This window comes from Corylus avellana, chromosome 8 (genome assembly GCF_965113065.1).
Source record: "Corylus avellana chromosome 8, dhCorAvel1.hap1.2, whole genome shotgun sequence".
In the NCBI taxonomy this organism is placed as follows: domain Eukaryota; kingdom Viridiplantae; phylum Streptophyta; class Magnoliopsida; order Fagales; family Betulaceae; genus Corylus; species Corylus avellana.
Window position 1 is genome coordinate 22,775,798 of NC_142497.1, and position 19,019 is coordinate 22,794,816.

Below are 19,019 nucleotides of genomic sequence, written 5' to 3' on the forward strand. Positions count from 1 at the left end.
TTTTTTTTTTATATATTTTTTTAATTTTAATAAATGTCAAAATTGTTTGTCTAATTCCTATCTTATCTGGAAGAGGATCATCTTCCGTCTTATCTCCCTCTTATCATTATTTATATTAATTCTCCATTCGGACACCTTAAACACAAACGGGAAAGAGAAAAAGTCATCATAAATCATAGCCCTAGAATACCCTTATTAGAGAAATCCCAAAAGTTCATTAGAGATTCAGAAGAGAACCACTCTCTTTCTCTCTCTCTCTCTCTCTGAGTTCCCATGTCTACAGTGGAGCCGTCTGTGGTTGAACAACCAACCACTGTCCACCACGTGGTTGCGATGCCATTTCCAGGCCGAGGCCACATCAACCCCATGATGAACCTCTGCAAGTTACTACTCTCTTCAAAAGAACCAAACCTTCTCATCACCTTCGTCGTCACCGAAGAGTGGCTCGGCTACATCGGCTCCGATCCCAAGCCCGAAAAAATATGCTTCGCCACGATGCCAAACGGCTTCGTCCCCCCCGAGCGTCTAAAAGCCGTCGACTTCCCTGGGTTCTACGAGGCCGTGATGACTAAGATGGAAGGTCCCTTTGAGCAACTCCTGGATCAGCTTCAGCCGCCGGTAAGTGCCATTTTAGGTGACGTTGAGCTACCGTGGGTGATCGGCGTAGGAACTCGCAGGAATATTACGGTAGCCTTGCTTTGGACCATGCCGGCTACTTTTTTCTCAATGTTACATCATTTTCATCTTTTCACACGAAGCCGGAATTTACGGCTCGATCTTCCAAGTAAGTACTCCCTTATAAGTAGGGGTGAAATAGCGGTTGCGGTTAGCGGTTAGTGGCTAAAACCGCTATCCGCGACCGCCTAGGCGGTTAGTAAATTTTACTAACCGCCTCCGCTAACCGGGTAGCGGTTAACCGCCTAGGCGGTTAACCGCCCGGTTAGCGATTAACCGCTTTGGAATAATCGCTTTTTTTCTAACCGCTTTTTTTGGACTTTTTTTGGGCTTTTTTTGTGCTTTTTTCTTTGGACCGATTTTGGGCCGGGTTTGAACCGGGTTTGGGCCGGTTTTGGGCTCACTTTAAACATTTTTTTTTCTCATTTTAAACATTTTTTTTTCCCTTTCCATGGCCATTTTAGCATTAAAAATTGCTATATACCAAAATTTTGTTGGCCACCTTCTACAAATCTACACATCATATAATATACAAATAAAATTACAACAAAATCATCACTTCACTTGTAGTCTTATACATAAACTCACAAGCAAGTTCATAAACTCACACATAGAAATAAAATAAAACACAAACAAATTCATAAACTCACAAGCAACCAAAAAAACCAACATATATGGTTAAACTTGAAGCTTGAGGCTCATTTCAATCAACCAAAAAAAGTTCATAAACTCACAACTTATTGTTATTATATATATATAATATATAAATATATATTATATTTAAAAAAAAGCGGTTAGCGGGTAGCGGTTAGCGGTTAGCGGATTTCCAAAACCTACTAACCGCTAACCGCAACCGCCTAGGCGGTTAGCGGTTTTTACTAACCGCTTTCAAAGCGGTTAGCGGTTAGCGGTTGCGGTTAGGCGGTTTTAAATTTCACCCCTACTTATAAGGAATATTGTTAGCTTACAAATAAATTTTTTATAAAAATTTTTACAAATTAATATGACACAACATACTTACCTACTTAGATATAAGATAAATTTACACATCAATTTATAAATTTTTTATATAAAATTTATTTGTAAGCTTAACATTCATTTTTCATTATACATACGGTGTATATACACCGTGGATGTGGGGTGGGTGTGTTTAATATATATTTATCTGTCTAAGTCTAAATTTAGCCTTTAAAATATTTGTTAATTGTTGTGCATAATAAGAGAGCTTGTGTATATATGACTTATTTATTTGGTCGGGTAGGTGAACTTAATTTAAGTTCTTTTACATTAATTCTCGACAATTATAGATTAATGTAACAATTTATAATTTGTGAAATAATAAAGAGTATGATTGATTTTCTTAAAAAAGAATTACTTCACAAATTATTATTTGTCGTGTCAGTTTCTAAAGGAATACCCAAAATTTTATTTTATTTTATTTAATGGTCTACATAATATAATCTTATATATTTTTAATTATTTAACGTGGTCTTATCAAACTTTGTGCATGTCTGCCTATGTGTGATAGAAATTGATCAAGACAAACATGTGGATCACATTCCCGGACTTTCTTCAGCACAAGTAGCCGACCTTCAAACAATCTTCCATGAGAACGACCTCCGAGTACTTCAGCTTGGAATGGAATGCATTGCAACAGTGTCAAATTCACAGTACCTTCTGTTCACTTCTTCCTACGAGCTTGAACCCCAAGCCATTGACTCCTTAAATGCAATTTTCCCTTTTCCTGTTTACCCTATTGGCCCTGCCGTACCTTTCTTGGAGCTTGAAGATAATTCCTCTGCAAGAAGCCACGACAACCCCAGCTACCTCCAATGGCTAGATTCCCAGCCTGCAGGTTCTGTCTTGTACATCTCATTGGGAAGTTTCCTTTCAGTCTCAGGCGCCCAAATGGATGAAATTGCAGCTGGGCTGCGTGATAGCGGTGTTCGGTTCTTGTGGGTGGCTCGTGGAGAATCTTCTTCTCAGTTGAAAGAGAGATGTGGTGGCATGGGGATAGTTCTGTCATGGTGTGAGCAATTGAGGGTGTTGTGCCATTCTTCCATAGGAGGTTTCTGGTCGCATTGTGGGTGGAATTCCACTCTGGAAGCTGCTTTCGCCGGCGTTCCTATGCTCACCTTCCCTTTGTTCCTTGACCAAGTTGCGAATAGCAGGCTAATTGTAGAAGAGTGGAGGATTGGGTGGAGGATAAAGAGATCAAAGGCAGGAAATGATGACATTTTGGTGACCAAAGAAGAAATATCAGAGCTTGTGCGAAGGTTTATGAATCTTGAAAGTGGAGAAGTGAAAGAATTGAGGGAAAGAGCAAGAGGACTCAAAGATTCTTGTCACCAAGCTATTGCAGAAGGTGGATCATCACACACAAACCTTGATGCATTTATAAGGGGCATTTCACAAAGCCACGGCTAGTGATCAGCATATATGCAGTTTGTTTCTGTCTCAAGAAAGGCCTCTTTTTTTCCCCTTTAGGGGTAAATATAATTTTGGAACTATATATTCACAATATGCGAAGTAGGTTAATCCCCTAAATAATTTTTTTTATTTTTTTTGGCAATATTAATGTGTTTTTTAAATCAAAATTTAATAATAATTTATCTCAAATTCAATTTCATTAATAATCAAACTACCGACATGCTCTTTAGAATGCGTTTTGATTTGCGATTTCGCAAGAATAATCTTCTTTTTTTTTTTTAAATATCGCAAAACATAAGATATTTGGTATTGCAATTTAAAAATTGCATAATTTAAAATAGGAAAAAAAATCTAAGATTTCTAAAGTAGCTTATTTAGGAGATACTTATTTGAAAATGCACAAATTTAAACAAAAATCACAATTTCATACAACAAATGCTTAATAAAAAATATAATTTTTAACAATTATTAAAATCGTAATACCTTTGCTGTGGTAGGAGGGGTTAGAGGTGTGAGCCCGTGACAGAGAACTTGCAAGCTTAATTTTCATATTTCCTGTCCGATCCTCGAAGTCCTAATTCCACATCTTGTAGATAACTTGTTTGCGGGGCCCTATTATATTGTTGTAGTGCAACGCAAAGTGCACGATGAAGGCAAACAAAGCTTTGTATTGAAATAAAGGAAGAAAAAGAAAAAAGAAAAAAAAGAAGAAAAAAAAAACAAGATATTTTATGTCGCCTGTGGTGTGTGAACCGTGAACATAAACAAAAGCTTTGGAGCTTAGTGTCCTGCGTCGAGTAATGTAATAAGTTTTTTTTGTATATTTTTATGATCTATAAAAAATAATGTACCTCTTAAAATTATTATTAAATTTATAATTAATTATTATTAAATTTTAATTAAATAATAATTTTAAAAATTATCTCAAGACACAAAAGTAGGATAAGAACGACTTTTAAAATTATGGCCTTTTTGAATTTTATATTGATTTTAGCATCCGGTGCCAGCCTTTTTTTTTTTTTTTTTTTTTTTTTTTGTCTTAATTCTATTTGTTGTCATGTTTCAAATAATTGTTTTTTAAATAAAAAATGCTGATAAAAGCCTAAAAGGCATTGCACTCGCCGATCGGTGCAATAATTAACCACAGATATCAATTAGAATGACGTCATGGCATGCGACACGAATTGGCGGTCAAACCTTATCAACTTCCAGGGTCTAGAATTAGACCCAAAAGCCTTTCTCCGAGGTTGAGAAGCGATCGTATCATCAATCTGGGAATGGAATCCGTCGAACCAGCACCTGCAACCGTCTGCCACGTGGTGGCCATGGCCTACCCAGGTCGCGGCCACATCAACCCCATGATGAACTTCTGCAAGATACTAGCTTCGAAGAAGACCGACATTCTCGTCACCTTCGTTGTCACCGAGGAATGGCTCGGCCTCATCGGCTCCGACCCTAAGCCTGAAAACATACGCTTCGCATCCATACCTAATGTTGTCCCATCGGAGCTGGTTCGCGCCGCCGACATGAACTCATTCGTCGAAGCCGTCTTGACGAAGATGGAAGCTCCATTCGAGACGGTACTGGACAGGCTTGAGACGCCGCCGGCGATTATTGTGGCTGATAGGTTTCTGTTTTGGGCCGTCGGCGTCGGGAACCGCAGGAATATTCCGGTGGCTTCGCTTTGGATCATGTCAGCGGCGGTTTTCTCAGTCTTCCAACATTTCGATCTTTTCGCCCAAAACAAACATTTCCCAGTTGACATCTCAGGTGACTACATCTTTACACCTGTTTTCTTTTTTCAAAAACAAACAAATAAATAAAATAACGAACAAAACAAAGTATAAAATATTTTGTTGTATAAATATTTTTTGGACTGATGTGTTATTAGCATTTTTTTCTTCTTGATAAAATGCATATATGATTCAAAGAATTTGAATATAAAAGCTTAAAATTGCATGTCTTTCAAGATAATTTGTATTATAAAGTAGAGATATATACGGGTCACTATTCATAGTTTCTTCATTTTGGTATCAAGATTATGTTACTCAAATGCCAATCTCTCTTGATATAATTAGTTTGCTTTTTGTATGTCTACTTGTATGCATGCAACAGCAAAAGGCGATGAGCGTGTGGACTACATCCCTGGAATTTCGTCCACACGTCTGGTAGATGTTCCATTTATTGATGGGAACAAACAACAAATGTTGCAGAGGATCCAAAAATTTGTTCCATGGGTGACCAAGGCACAATATCTCTTATTCACTTCCACCTACGAGCTCGAATCTCAAGTAATCGATGTTATAAAAGCAGAGTTCCCATTCCCCGTCTATGCCATTGGCCCAACCATACCTTTCTTGGATGTTGCAGAAAATTTCTCGCAAGCGAATTTCGACGACAGTGACCTCAACTACTTTGAATGGCTCGATTGCCAGCCAAGAAGCTCTGTGTTATACATTTCAATGGGAAGCTTCCTCTCGGTTTCTAGTGCTCAAATGGATGAACTTGCAGCTGGTTTGCGAGACAGTGGTGTCAGATTCTTGTGGGTGGCGCGTGGTGAGGCTTGTAGGCTGAAGGAGATTTGTGGTGATAAGGGGTTAGTAGTGCCATGGTGCAACCAATTGAGGGTGTTGTCTCATTCTTCAATAGGGGGTTTTTTGACGCATTGTGGGTGGAATTCCATTCAAGAAGGTGTGTTTTATGGTGTTCCTTTTCTCACCTTCCCCATAGTTATGGATCAAACCCAAAACAGTAGGCTAATTGCAGAGGATTGGAAGATTGGGTGGAGGGTGAAGCAAGATGTGGAAGTGGACAAGTTGGTCACGAGGGAGGAAATTGCAGTGCTGGTGCAAAATTTCATGGATTTGGGAAGTGAAGAAGTGAAAGAAATGAGGAAAAGAGCAAGTGAACTCCGACAGATATGTCAACGTGCGATTGCCGAGAGGGGTTCATCTGAAACTAACATCAATGCCTTCCTTAGCATTCTCAAATAGACTCACCAAAATAGCCTTTTTAGCAGAGAGTTATACAGAAGCTACACTCGGGAAATATGCTCGGTGCACCCGCAACAGAATTTTCCCCCGTGAAAAGCAAGCAAAGCTTAGGATTGAAAAAGACAGTTGGAATGTATTCCGAGTGATCATTTATGTTTCTTTTTTTCCTGAGGTACAACAGGGGAGGAGAGGAAATATCTGTGTGACTTAACAGAGTTAAGCAGGAATTTGTAACTAATACAGGCCCAACTAACTAACTTCATGATTCAAACGGAATGCAAAATGGGCCAAAGCCCCACTAATCCAACTAAGCATAGTATTTTGATTTCTCCTTCCACCGACGTAAGAGCTTTACTCCTAATAAATACGGATAAGGTTTTCTTCATTTTAAATGAAATTAATAATATTACTCCTCATGTCTATTTGAATTGAAATGGAGAGGATCCCGTTCTAGTAAATACAGAATAAGATTTTTTCATTTCAAATAAAATGAAAAGTATTCATTTAGTGTGAAATTATGAATAATATTGTAAGTGACACGTGTCAATATTTGGTTGGTCCACATAAATTTTTGTTAAATCAACTAACAGTTAACTGACAGAATAACTAATTTGGTCTATTATCAAAATCACATGAACCTCTATAATAAAAATTAAACCCTAAATAAAAAGAAATAAAGCAATAAACGCTCAAGGAAGATATTTAGTATTTAACTTAATTTTTAAATAACACCCGAAGGGGAAAAGTGATTCAGAAGCAACAGCTGTTGCAAAACCAATCGCCAAGTGTAGGTTTGGCAAACTTCCAAAAATGAGAGAGGGCATATCTAGAAAAGTCTAATTTATAGATAGAAAACACATTTTTCAAAATAAATCAAACTATTTTTTTTCTTTAAAAAAAAAATTAAATATTGTACATTTATTTAGGTACGGAAATTGTCTATAATGTACAGTATTTTCAGGAGTAGTGGCTCTCCGTTGCATGTAAACTATGTTTTTTGTTTTTTTAATTTTAATAAATGTCAAAATTGTTTGTCTGATTCCTATCTTATCTCCCTCTTATCATTATTTATATTAATTGCCCATTCGGACACCTTAAAGACAAACGGGAAAGAGAAAAAGTCATCATAAATCATAGCCCAAGAATACCCTTATTAGAGAAATTCCAAAAGTTCATCAGAGATTCAGAAGAGAACCACTCTCTCTCTCTCTCTCTCTCTCTCTGAGTTCCCATGTCTACAGTGGAGCCGTCTGTGGTTGAACAACCAACCACTGTCCACCACGTGATTGCGATGCCATTTCCAGGCCGAGGCCACATCAACCCCATGATGAACCTCTGCAAGTTACTACTCTCTTCAAAAGAACCAAACCTTCTCATCACCTTCGTCGTCACCGAAGAGTGGCTCGGCTACATCGGCTCCGATCCCAAGCCTGAAAACATACGCTTCGCCACGATGCCAAACGGCTTTGTCCCCCCCGAGCGTCTAAAAGCCGTCGACTTCCCTGGGTTCTACGAGGCCGCGATGACGAAGATGGAAGCTCCCTTTGAGCAACTCCTGGATCGGATTCAGCCACCGGTACGTGCCATTTTAGGTGACGTTGAGCTACCGTGGGTGATAGGCGTAGGAAATCGCAGGAATATTACGGTAGCCTCACTTTGGACCATGCCGGCTACTTTTTTCTCTATGTTACATCATTTTCATTTTTTCACACGAAGCCGGAATTTACTGCTCGATCTAAGTAAGTACTCCGATTTCACACGAAGCCGGAATTTACCGCTCGATCTAAGTAAGTACTCCGATACCCGGAATGCTTTAAATACAAACTTTTACAAATTGATAGGACAGAACATAATTAAATATAAAATAAATTTAAATTTTAAAAAATTTAATGATGTTATGTCGTATCAATTTATAAAAAAAAATTATAAAATTTATTTGTAAGTCTAACATTCTCTTTTCATTGCACGTACAGCGTATATACACCGTGTACTTGGGGTGGTTGGGTTGGTGGGTGTGTTTAATATATATTTATCTGTCTAAGTCTAAATTTAGCCTTTAACATATCTGTTAATTGTTGTGCATAATAAGAGAGCTTGTGTATGACTTATTTATTTGGCCGGGTAGGTGAACTTAATTTAAGTTCTTTTACATTAATTAATTCTCGACAATTATAGATTAATGTAACAATTTATAATTTGTGAAATAAGAAAGAGTATGATTGATTTTCTTAAAAAAAATTATTTGACAAATTATTATTTGTCGTGTCAGTTTCTAAAGGAATACCCAAAATTTTATTTTATTTAATGGTCTACATAATATAATCTTATATATTTTTAATTATTTAACGTGGTCTTATCAAACTTTGTGTATGTCTGCCTGTGTGTGATAGAAATTGATCAAGACAAACATGTGGATCACATTCCCGGACTTTCTTCAGCACAAGTAGCCGACCTTCAAACAATCTTCCATGAGAACGACCTCCGAGTACTGCAGCTTGCAATGGAATGCATTGCAACAGTGTCAAATTCACAGCACCTTCTGTTCACTTCTTCCTACGAGCTTGAACCCCAAGCCATTGACTCCTTAAATGCAATTTTCCCTTTTCCTGTTTACCCTATTGGCCCTGCCGTACCTTTCTTGGAGCTTGAAGATAATTCCTCTGCAAGAAGCCACGACAACCCCAGCTACCTCCAATGGCTAGATTCCCAGCCTGCAGGTTCTGTCTTGTACATCTCATTGGGAAGTTTCCTTTCAGTCTCAGGCGCCCAAATGGATGAAATTGCAGCTGGGCTGCGTGATAACGGTGTTCGTTTCTTGTGGGTGGCTCGCGGAGACTCTTCTTCTCAGTTGAAAGAGAGATGTGGTGGCATGGGGATAGTTCTGCCATGGTGTGAGCAATTGAGGGTGTTGTGCCATTCTTCCATAGGAGGTTTCTGGTCGCATTGTGGGTGGAATTCCACTCTGGATGCTGCTTTCGCCGGTGTTCCTATGCTCACCTTCCCTTTGTTCCTTGACCAAGTTGCGAATAGCAGGCTAATTGTAGAAGAGTGGAGGATTGGGTGGAGGATAAAGAGATCAGAGGCAGGAAATCATGATGACATTTTGGTGACCAAAGAAGAAATATCAGAGCTTGTGCGGAGGTTTATGAATCTTGAAAGTGGAGAAGTGAAAGAATTGAGGGAAAGAGCAAGAGGACTCAAAGATTCTTGTCACCAAGCTATTGCAGAAGGTGGATCATCACACACAAACCTTGATGCATTTATAAGGGGGATTTCACAAAGCCATGGCTAGTGATCAGCATACATATATGCAGTTTGTTTCTGCCTCAAGAAAGGCCTCTTTTTTTCCCCTTTAGGGGTAAATATAATTTTGGAACTATATATTCACAATATGCGAAGTAGGTTAATCCCCAAAATAATTTTTTTTTTTTTTTTTTTTGGCAATATGAATGTGTTTTTTAAATCAAAATTTAATAATAATTCATCTCAAATTCAATTTCATTAATAGTCAAACTACCGACATCCTCCTTAGGATGCGTTTTAGTTTGCAATTTCGCAAAAATAATCTGCATTTTTTAAAAATATTGCAAAACGTAAGGCGTTTGATATTACGATCTAAAAATTGCATAATTTAAAATATAAAAAAAATAAAAAAATAAAAAATAATCTAAGATTTTTATAAGTAGCTTATTTAGGAGATGCTTATTTGAAAATGTACGAATTTAAACCAAAATCACAATTTCACACAACAAATACTTAATAAAAAATATAATTTTTAACAATTTTTAAAATCCTATTTAATGGCCTTTGCTGTGGTAGGAAGGGTTAGGGATGTGAGCCCGTGACAGAGAACTTCCAAGCTTAATTTTCATATTTCCTGTCCGATCCTCAAAGTCCTAATTCCACATCTTGTAGATAACTTGTTTGCGGTGCCCTATTATATTGTTGCAGTGCAACGCAAAGTGCACGATGAAGGTAAACAAAGCTTTGTCTTTTAAAAAAAAAAAAAAAAAAAAAACCAAGATATTTTATGTTGCCTGTGGTGTGTGAACCGTGAACATAAACAAAAGTTTTTGGAGCTTAGCGTCGGGGTTAGTAATGTTATAAGGTTTTTTTTATTTTTTTGTGTAATTTTTATGTTTATTAATAGATGATATGAATCTTAAAATTATTATTAAATTTATAATTAATTATTATTAAATTTTAATTAAATAATAATTTTAAAAATTATCTAAAACTTTTCAAATTACTGCCTTTAGAATTTTATATTGATTTTAGCGTCAGGTGCCAGCTTTTTTTTTTCTTTTTTTTTTTTGTCTTAATTCTATTTGTTGTCATGTTTCAAATAATTTTTTTAAAATAAAAAATTGCTGAGAAAAGGCATTGCACTCGCCTTTCGGTGCAATAATTAACCAGAGATATCAATTAGAATGACGTCATGGCATGCGACACGAATTCACGGTCAAACATTACCAACTTCCAGGCCCCAGGGTTAGACCCAAAAACCTTTCTCCTAGGTTGAGAAGCGATCGTATCAGCAATCTGGGAATGGGATCCGTCGAACCAGCACCGGCAACCGTATGCCACGTGGTGACCATGGCCTACCCGGGTCGCGGCCACATCAACCCCATGATGAACTTCTGCAAGATACTAGCTTCGAAGAAGACCGACATTCTCGTCACCTTCGTTGTCACCGAGGAATGGCTCGGCCTCATCGGCTCCGACCCTAAGCCTGAAAACATACGCTTCGCCTCCATACCTAATGTTGTCCCATCGGAGCTGGTTCGCGCCGCCGACATAAACTCATTCGTCGAAGCCGTCTTGACGAAGATGGAAGCTCCATTCGAGACGCTACTGGACAGGCTTGAGACGCCGCCGGCGATTATCGTGGCTGATACGTTTCTGTTTTGGGCCGTCGGAGTCGGCAACCGCAGGAATATTCCGGTGGCTTCGTTTTGGCCCATGTCGGCGGCGGTGTTCTCGGTGTTCCAACATTTCGATCTTTTCGCCCAAAACAAACATTTCCCAGTTGACATCTCAGGTGACTACATCTTTACACCTGTTTTCTTTTTTCAAAAACAAACAAATAAATAAAATAACGAACAAAACAAAATATAAAATATTTTGTTGGTATAAATATTTTTTGGACTGATGTGTTATAAGCATTTTTTTCTTCTTGACAAAATGCATATATGATTCAAAGAATTTGAATATAAAAGCTTAAAATTGCTTGTCTTTCAAGATAATTTGTATTATAAAGTAGAGATATATACGGATCACTATTCACAGTTTCTTCATTTTGGTATCAAGATTATGTTACTCAAATGCCAATCTCTCTTGATATAATTAGTTTGCTTTTTGTATGTCTACTTGTATGCATGCAACAGCGAAAGGCGATGAGCGTGTCGACTATATCCCTGGAATTTCGTCCACACGTCTGGTAGATCTTCCATTTATTGATGGGAACAAACAACAAATGTTGCAGAGGATCCAAAAATTTGTTCCATGGGTGACCAAGGCACAATATCTCTTATTCACTTCCACCTACGAGCTCGAATCTCAAGTAATCGATGTTACGAAAGCAGAGTTCCCATTCCCCGTCTATGCCATTGGCCCAACCATACCTTTCTTGGATGTTGCAGAAAATTTCTCGCAAGCGAATTTCGACGACAGTGACCTCAACTACTTTGAATGGCTCGATTGCCAGCCGAAAAGCTCTGTTTTATACATTTCAATGGGAAGCCTCCTCTCACTTTCTAATGCTCAAATGGATGAACTTGCAGCTGGTTTGCGAGTCAGTGGTGTCAGATTCTTGTGGGTGGCGCGTGATGAGGCTTGTAGGCTGAAGGAGATTTGTGGTGATAAGGGGTTAGTAGTGCCATGGTGCGACCAATTGAGGGTGTTGTCTCATTCTTCAATAGGGGGTTTTTTGACGCATTGTGGGTGGAATTCCATTCAAGAAGGTGTGTTTTGTGGTGTTCCTTTTCTCACCTTCCCCATAGTCATGGATCAAACCCAAAACAGTAGGCTAATCGCAGAGGATTGGAAGATTGGGTGGAGGGTGAAGCAAGATGTGGAAGTGGACAAGTTGGTCACGAGGGAGGAAATTTCAGCGCTGGTGCAGAATTTCATGGATTTGGGAAGTGAAGAAGTGAAAGAAATGAGGAAAAGAGCAAGTGAACTCCAACAGATATGTCAACGTGCGATTGCCGAGAAGGGTTCATCTGAAACTAACATCAATGCCTTCCTTAGCATTCTTAAATAGACTCACCAGAATAGCTTTTTTAGCAGAGCATTATACAGAAGCTACACTAGGAAGTATGCTCGGTGCACCGACAACAGATTTTTTCCCGTGAAAAGCAAGCAATGCTTGTTAGAAGATAAAATCTGATTAAGAATATCCAAGCAAGGCAATAATTTCATGATTTACTCTTCCATGATTCATGGATTGCATATTACTCCCATCACAACTCATGATTCACGCCAAGATATATGGGATGTGTTCCCTTCATATGCCTATATTTTTTTTTCTCTTGTCACATTCAAATCACTGAATAAAGATGTAGTCTTTTGTGTTCTCTTCTTCTTCCCTTTCTTCTTTTTCTCTTTACAAACCTTCTTTCTATATTTTCACATCGATTATGATGGAGAGTAATATGTAATTTCATGAAACATGGAAGAGTAAATTATGGGATTATTGTCTTACTTAGATATGCTTGACTTGATCAAATTTTATCTTCTAATATGCTTAAGATTGAAAAAGACATTTGGAATGTATTGCGATTGATCATTAATGTTTCTTTTTTTGTGAGGTGCAACCGTATAACAGGCGAGGAGAGGGAATATCTCAGTAACTTGACAGAATTAAGGCGGAATTTGAAACTAATGCAGGCCCAACTAACTAACTTCATGATTCAAATGGATTGCAAAATGGGCCAAAGCCCACTAATCCAAGTAAGCATAGTATTTTGATTTTTCCTAAATACAGAATAAGATGCTCTTTCTTCTATACTAAATGGATACTCTTATTTTAGTTGAAATAGAAATGATTCTGTTACAATAAATACAGAATATGATTCTCCATTTCAAATAAAATGAAAGTATCAATTTAGTGTGAAATGATGCATAACATTATAAATTTTGTCCTTCAATTTTAATATTAAGACAATATTATCTCTTGTTTTACATTAAATAAATGCTATTTATGTCAACTGAAACAGAGAGAATCCTGTTACGGAGGAGAGGGATCAAGGCGGTCTTTCCTATACAAGTTATCAATAATGTTACTCTTGGTAGAAAACTACTTAATTTAAACAAACGCAACACATTTTGTTTATATAAAATAAAAATAAAAGGTGGCCCCGACGACAGTCGACAAGTAAACATACATATAAAATCCAAAAGGTCGCCCGGACACTAAATTCCAAAACCTTTTGTTTACGTTCACACCCATTAGGCACTAGCAATATAAAAATTCCTTCTTTTTTTTTTCAATACAAAGCTTTGTTTGCTTTCATAGTGCACATTTTCTTTTAATATATATATATATATATATAACATAGGACTCAAATAAGAGAAGTGTTACACATTAAAAAAAAAAAATTTCAAAAGCTAGTTCGTAAATAATGTGTTACCATCTCATAAAATTTATTATTTTGGGAGGTGTGTTACCAACTCATGGGATAGTGACATATCATTTGAAAACCAATTTTTGAAAAGAAATTTTGAGATGTGTAGCATTTCTTTCAAAATAATAAATAATGAATGCATTTTTTAATAACAAATCCAAAATAAAAATAAAACAGTATAAAAAAGTATAATAAAATAATAGGAAATATATAGGTAAAAAAATATTTGATCCTTTCTAAGAGGTAAGGCTGGCAATTTAAGAAGAGCACAATTAAAATAAAGCCGAGGAATACAAGACCCTATGAGCATCTCCAGCAGGCTGGCCCAGAGACGGAGGAAGGGGAGGGCCGGTGTAGGCCAGGGCCCTCCCCCAATTTTGCAAGCTAAAAATTTTAGCCAGTAAAAAAAGAAAAAAAATTAATTTAGGCCCATTGGCCCTATCCCAATATATTTTTTTGCCCTGCCCAATCAATTTTTTGGCCCTAGATTTTTTTTTTTAGGCTTATACCCATAAACCCATTCAAACACACAGAAGAGTTGTCGATTGCAGAAGGAAAATCCCGATATTGCAGACTTCGCAGTAGAACGAAAAAAAAAATTCAGAAGAAAATAAAAACTTGGAAATCGCTACTGCAAACGTTGATCTTTCAGTATCCTCTGTAGTCTCAAAGAAGTTGAAACTTGAAAGAACTTCACTTGAACTTGAAGTCTTGATCTCCGGCACCGGCAGGCAGCAGCCGCGGCAGTAGATTGTAAGTTTTCAAAAACCTAACTTCAATTTTTTTTCTTCAATTTTTATGCTTGCTTTACTTCTCCCAGAAATTGGATTCACCAATCACCATTGTAGTTTGTTCACTACCGACAAGTGCTGGATTTAGGCAGTATCTGCAGCCAGCGCTTCTTGCCTCTTGCCTCTTGGCACTTCTTGCTCTATGCTCTGTCTTTGCTTTCTCACTGTTCTTTCTGTTTTCTCTTCTTGGGTTTCTTGAATTTCAGTGGATTTGAATTTTGAATGCGGTTAAATGACTTGAATGAGGGATGAGAGAGAGAAAAGGTTATGCTTGTTGCCGTTGGGAATGGGTTTTTCATTGATTCACTGATTGGTTTTTGTTTCTTTTCTCTTCTTTTTTGGCAATTTCAAAGGTTGAAAAAGTAAAATTCTATTTGTAATTGTATGGGTTTGTGAAAAAGATACATTCAACTAATTCAAGTTGCACGTTCCAAGGTCCCAACTATTTTACTATTTTACATTTTTAAATTTTAGTATTTAACATTGGTTTTTTTGTTAGTTTACTGGATGTTGTTAGTCTTAGATTGGATTGCGTTTAATCAACGAGGGAAAATTCGAAGAGCTTACATTAAAGCTAGTATGTACCGACATAATATCTCAAAGTACTGAAAATCTTAATGTATTTTTCATTTATACTTTCACCGTTACTTAACTATTTTAATATATTTTTCATTTCAATTAAAAAATAATAATTTATGTCTTAACCTGGCTCAAGCCATCGGACTTTCTGGATCCGTTCTTGCAGCAACTTAACTAAAAGACTAATATTAGTTATATTTAGCTATTATTGTTCTTTTTTTAGTTCCAACAGAGTAGTTTGCCCTTAGCTAGAATAGCTATATTGCTACACTGAATAGCAATTTGGAGCTATTTACAGTAGCACACTAAATGAATAAAATATTGTTTATTTTTCTTTATTTCGTCTCTTTTTATCCAATTTTTATTTCTTCTGAACACCTCTTCACATCTGCTACGTCTCTTTCTCAAACACAAAATTTTTTCACACAAAATTTATCTCTTGCTCACAAAATTTCTTCACACAGTTGAATTAAAAAATTAAATGCAGAAAAAAAATTATTTCATGGAAACACGGATGAAAACAAATCAATTGCAAAAAATTATTGCATAGAAACACACAGATGAAAACAAATCAATTGTAGTTAGATAAAAAAATTTATTTATGTTATTAATTTTATGGATTAGTACCTGTATGTGAGATGAATGTTCTTCATATGTGTTTATTTTTATTTTTATGAATGATTTCTATATATGTGTTTGTTTTCCCCTTTAATTAAGTGTTAGCAATAATATAATAAAAAAAGAATAAGAAATTATATTTTAAAGCAAGTACATAATGAGAGAATATGTTGAAATGTGTAATGAAAAAACAATAGTTAAAATAAAAAATTGTACTTTTTTACTAGATAAAATACTTGGAGATGCTCTAAGTAGCAACTATTTTAATATTTTTCACTCCCGCTGCAAAACAACATTATAATAAGGCCTCTCAAACAAGTCCTTATTATATTAATGTTTGGGTTTTTGTTTTTTTTTTGCAAATGCTAATGGCCTAACTTTTTTGCTTAACAAAAATCTAATTTTTGCCTTATTTTTTTAAAAAAAATAAAATAAAATAAAATGTCTGAAGCAACTCTATCTATTTTTGGCATTTCTTTTATTTAGTATTTTTTTTTAAATAAAAAAAATGTTATTTTTCTTCATAATAATGACATTTTTTTAAAAAAAAAATGACATTATTATGAAAAAAATACCATTTTTCATTTTTTTTAAAATGCCAAAGAAAAAAAAGACAAAAAATAGATAGGGTTGCTTCAAATATTTTTTTTATTTTTTATTTTGTTTTTCTTAAAAAAAAAAAAAAAAAAAAAAAAAAAAAAGACAAAAATTAAAGTTTTGTTGGGCAAAAAAGTCATCCCACTCTTTTTTTCACCAGCCGGGACAACTCCTGACGTCACGGCATGCGACACTATTTGACGGTCAAACTTATACACGCATCAAGTTCCGGGTAAGACTGTGAAGTCAAGACTGTGAAGTCTGTGATCCTAGTTTTGCTCCCAAAAGCCCATCTCCGAGAGCTTCACTGAATCACTGGCGATCGTATCAGCAATCTGGGCATGGACTCCATCAAAGCAGCACCAACCACCGCCTGCCACGTGGTGACCATGGCCTACCCGGGTCGCGGCCACATCAACCCCATGCTGAACCTCTGCAAGATACTAGCTTCGAAGAAGACCGACATTCTTGTCACCTTCGTTGTCACCGAGGAATGGCTCGGCCTCATCGGCTCCCACCCTAAGCCGGAAAACATACGCTTCGCCTCCATACCTAATGTTGTCCCATCGGAGCTGGTTCGCGGCGCTGACATTCTCACGTTCTTCGAAGCCGTCTTGACGAAGATGGAAGCTCCATTTGAGAGGCTCCTGGACCGGCTTGAGACGCCACCGACGATTATCGTGGCTGATACGAATCTGTTTTGGGCGGTCCGCGTCGGAAACCGTAGGAATATTCCGGTGGCGTCGTTTTGGCCCATGTCGGCGTCGACGTTCTCGGTCATGCAACATCTCAATCTTTTGGCCCAAAACAAACCAATTGACATCTCAGGTAGGATTGAATTTATATAACTTGAAAATTTTGGAAGATTACGGAAAATTAAAATAACAGAAAAATAACATCATGCAAGAATATTCCCATTAGCTCTTTAAAATTTCTCTAAAGTTAATTTTAAAAATGTTCTTTTTATTTTATTTTATTTAACTAGCTACTTTTTAAAATGATCAAATATTAAACTCTCTAAATATTTCTCTACTTTAACTAAATATTATTTTTTATTAATAAATATAATTGCCATGAAATTCACTCTCATTATTCCATGTGAAAGATTTACTAAAATGCCACGCTGACAACCAAAATTATTAAAAAATAAATAACTTTTGTTCTTGATGTCTTGTCTGTATATTTAGAGTGGAGTTAAAGCAAATGTTAAATTAATACTTAAATATAACCTTGAATAAAGAGTTTGATAAATGATTTTTTTTTTAAGATTTTATTAAAAATTTAGAGAAATGTTAAATATGAAGAGGGGATGCTCTAAGTCTAAGACATTAATGTGGTCTTATAGCATTTTTTTATTTTTGTTGACAAAATGCATCATTCATAGAATTTGAATGCCAAGATTAATATAATTACTCAAGTGCCAATCTCTCTTTATAGAAGTTTGCCTTTTGTATCTCTACTTATATGAATGCATGCAACAGCAAAAGACGATGAGCTTCTTCCTCCATGGATTGATGTGAAGAAACAACAAACGTTGGATATGGCCTTGAACAATATTTCATGGGTGACCAAGGCACAGTATCTCTTATTCGCTTCGATCTGCGAGTTTGAATCTCAAGCAATTGATGTTTTAAAAGCAGAGTTCCCATTCCCCGTCTATGCCATTGGCCCAACCATACCTTACTTGGATCTTTCAGAAAATTCCTCACAAGCTTCCCACGACAGTGACCTCAACTACTTTGAATGGCTCGATTGCCAGCCGAAAAGCTCTGTTTTATACATTTCAATGGGAAGCGTCTTCTCAGTTTCTAGTGCTCAAATGGATGAACTTGCAGCTGGTTTGCAAGATAGTGGTGTTAGATTCTTGTGGGTGGCGCGTGGCGAGGCTTGTAGGCTGAAGGAGATTTGTGGTGATAAGGGGTTAGTAGTGCCATGGTGCGAGCAGTTGAGGGTGTTGTCTCATTCTTCAATAGGGGGGTTTTTGACGCATTGCGGGTGGAATTCCACTCAAGAAGGTGTGTTTTGTGGTGTTCCTTTTCTCACATTCCCCATAGATGTGGATCAACACCCAAACAGTAAGCTAATTGTGGAGGATTGGAGGATTGGGTGGAGGGTTAAGCAAGATGTGGGAGTGGACAAGTTGGTGACAAGGGAGGAAATTGCAGTGCTGGTGCAGAATTTCATGGATTTGGAAAGTGAGGAAGTGAAAGAAATGAGGAGCAGAGCAAGTGAACTCCAACAGATATGTCAACGTGCGATTGCTGAGAAGGGTTCATCTGAAACTAACATCAATGCCTTCCTTAGGGACATTTCACAATGCGAAGAACGATGTGGAGATTACAAAAATGTCTAGTAATTCTGTATTTATATTGTGAACGAAGACATTTTTCTTTGTATCATTTCCAAAAAAGTTGATCAACTCGGTGGATACGTTTGTCAATGCCTCGATCTGCTAACAGCATCTCTGTACAATGCACACTGGTGCCAATGCCATCCAACAATTCTGCACTACAAAGAACTCAACAGAACCAGCAATATTATTGCCGCTGCATAATCACAAGAATCTGGACCTCTCAACAGGCCATCAAAGCCTTCATCTGCTGCAGAAACTTAATCGGCAGATTAGGAAGATGACCCAAACCAGAAAGACACCAAAACTACTTGAAATCAGCAAAATCTTCAGCTATTGCTTGTTGAACCTTTCCCAT

General features: G+C 36.8%; 5 protein-coding genes across 5 annotated transcripts; all 5 read left to right on the forward strand.

The window, feature by feature from the left end:
- Positions 1–156: 156 nt before the first annotated feature.
- Positions 157–3,262, forward strand: LOC132164614 (UDP-glycosyltransferase 87A1-like). Its single transcript, XM_088519054.1, has 2 exons — positions 157–784; positions 2,204–3,262. The coding sequence occupies exons 1-2, from the start codon at positions 274–276 to the stop codon at positions 3,100–3,102; spliced, it is 1,410 nt and encodes a 469-aa protein (XP_088375180.1). The 5' UTR covers positions 157–273; the 3' UTR covers positions 3,103–3,262.
- A 1,005-nt stretch (positions 3,263–4,267) lies between these two features.
- On the forward strand, positions 4,268–6,424 carry LOC132164162 (UDP-glycosyltransferase 87A1). The gene is made up of 2 exons (XM_059574598.2): positions 4,268–4,875; positions 5,221–6,424. Exons 1-2 carry the CDS (start codon positions 4,278–4,280, stop codon positions 6,096–6,098), a joined length of 1,476 nt encoding a protein of 491 aa, XP_059430581.2. The 5' UTR covers positions 4,268–4,277; the 3' UTR covers positions 6,099–6,424.
- An 878-nt stretch (positions 6,425–7,302) lies between these two features.
- LOC132163167 (UDP-glycosyltransferase 87A2-like) lies at positions 7,303–9,504 on the forward strand. The gene is made up of 2 exons (XM_059573354.2): positions 7,303–7,885; positions 8,489–9,504. The coding sequence occupies exons 1-2, from the start codon at positions 7,330–7,332 to the stop codon at positions 9,388–9,390; spliced, it is 1,458 nt and encodes a 485-aa protein (XP_059429337.2). The 5' UTR covers positions 7,303–7,329; the 3' UTR covers positions 9,391–9,504.
- A 1,023-nt stretch (positions 9,505–10,527) lies between these two features.
- On the forward strand, positions 10,528–12,658 carry LOC132164159 (UDP-glycosyltransferase 87A1-like). The gene is made up of 2 exons (XM_059574595.2): positions 10,528–11,139; positions 11,486–12,658. Exons 1-2 carry the CDS (start codon positions 10,542–10,544, stop codon positions 12,361–12,363), a joined length of 1,476 nt encoding a protein of 491 aa, XP_059430578.2. The 5' UTR covers positions 10,528–10,541; the 3' UTR covers positions 12,364–12,658.
- A 1,627-nt stretch (positions 12,659–14,285) lies between these two features.
- Positions 14,286–18,752, forward strand: LOC132164227 (UDP-glycosyltransferase 87A1). The gene is made up of 3 exons (XM_088519007.1): positions 14,286–14,479; positions 16,472–17,139; positions 17,793–18,752. The coding sequence occupies exons 2-3, from the start codon at positions 16,653–16,655 to the stop codon at positions 18,662–18,664; spliced, it is 1,359 nt and encodes a 452-aa protein (XP_088375133.1). The 5' UTR covers positions 14,286–14,479; positions 16,472–16,652; the 3' UTR covers positions 18,665–18,752.
- The last annotated feature ends 267 nt before the right edge of the window (positions 18,753–19,019 follow it).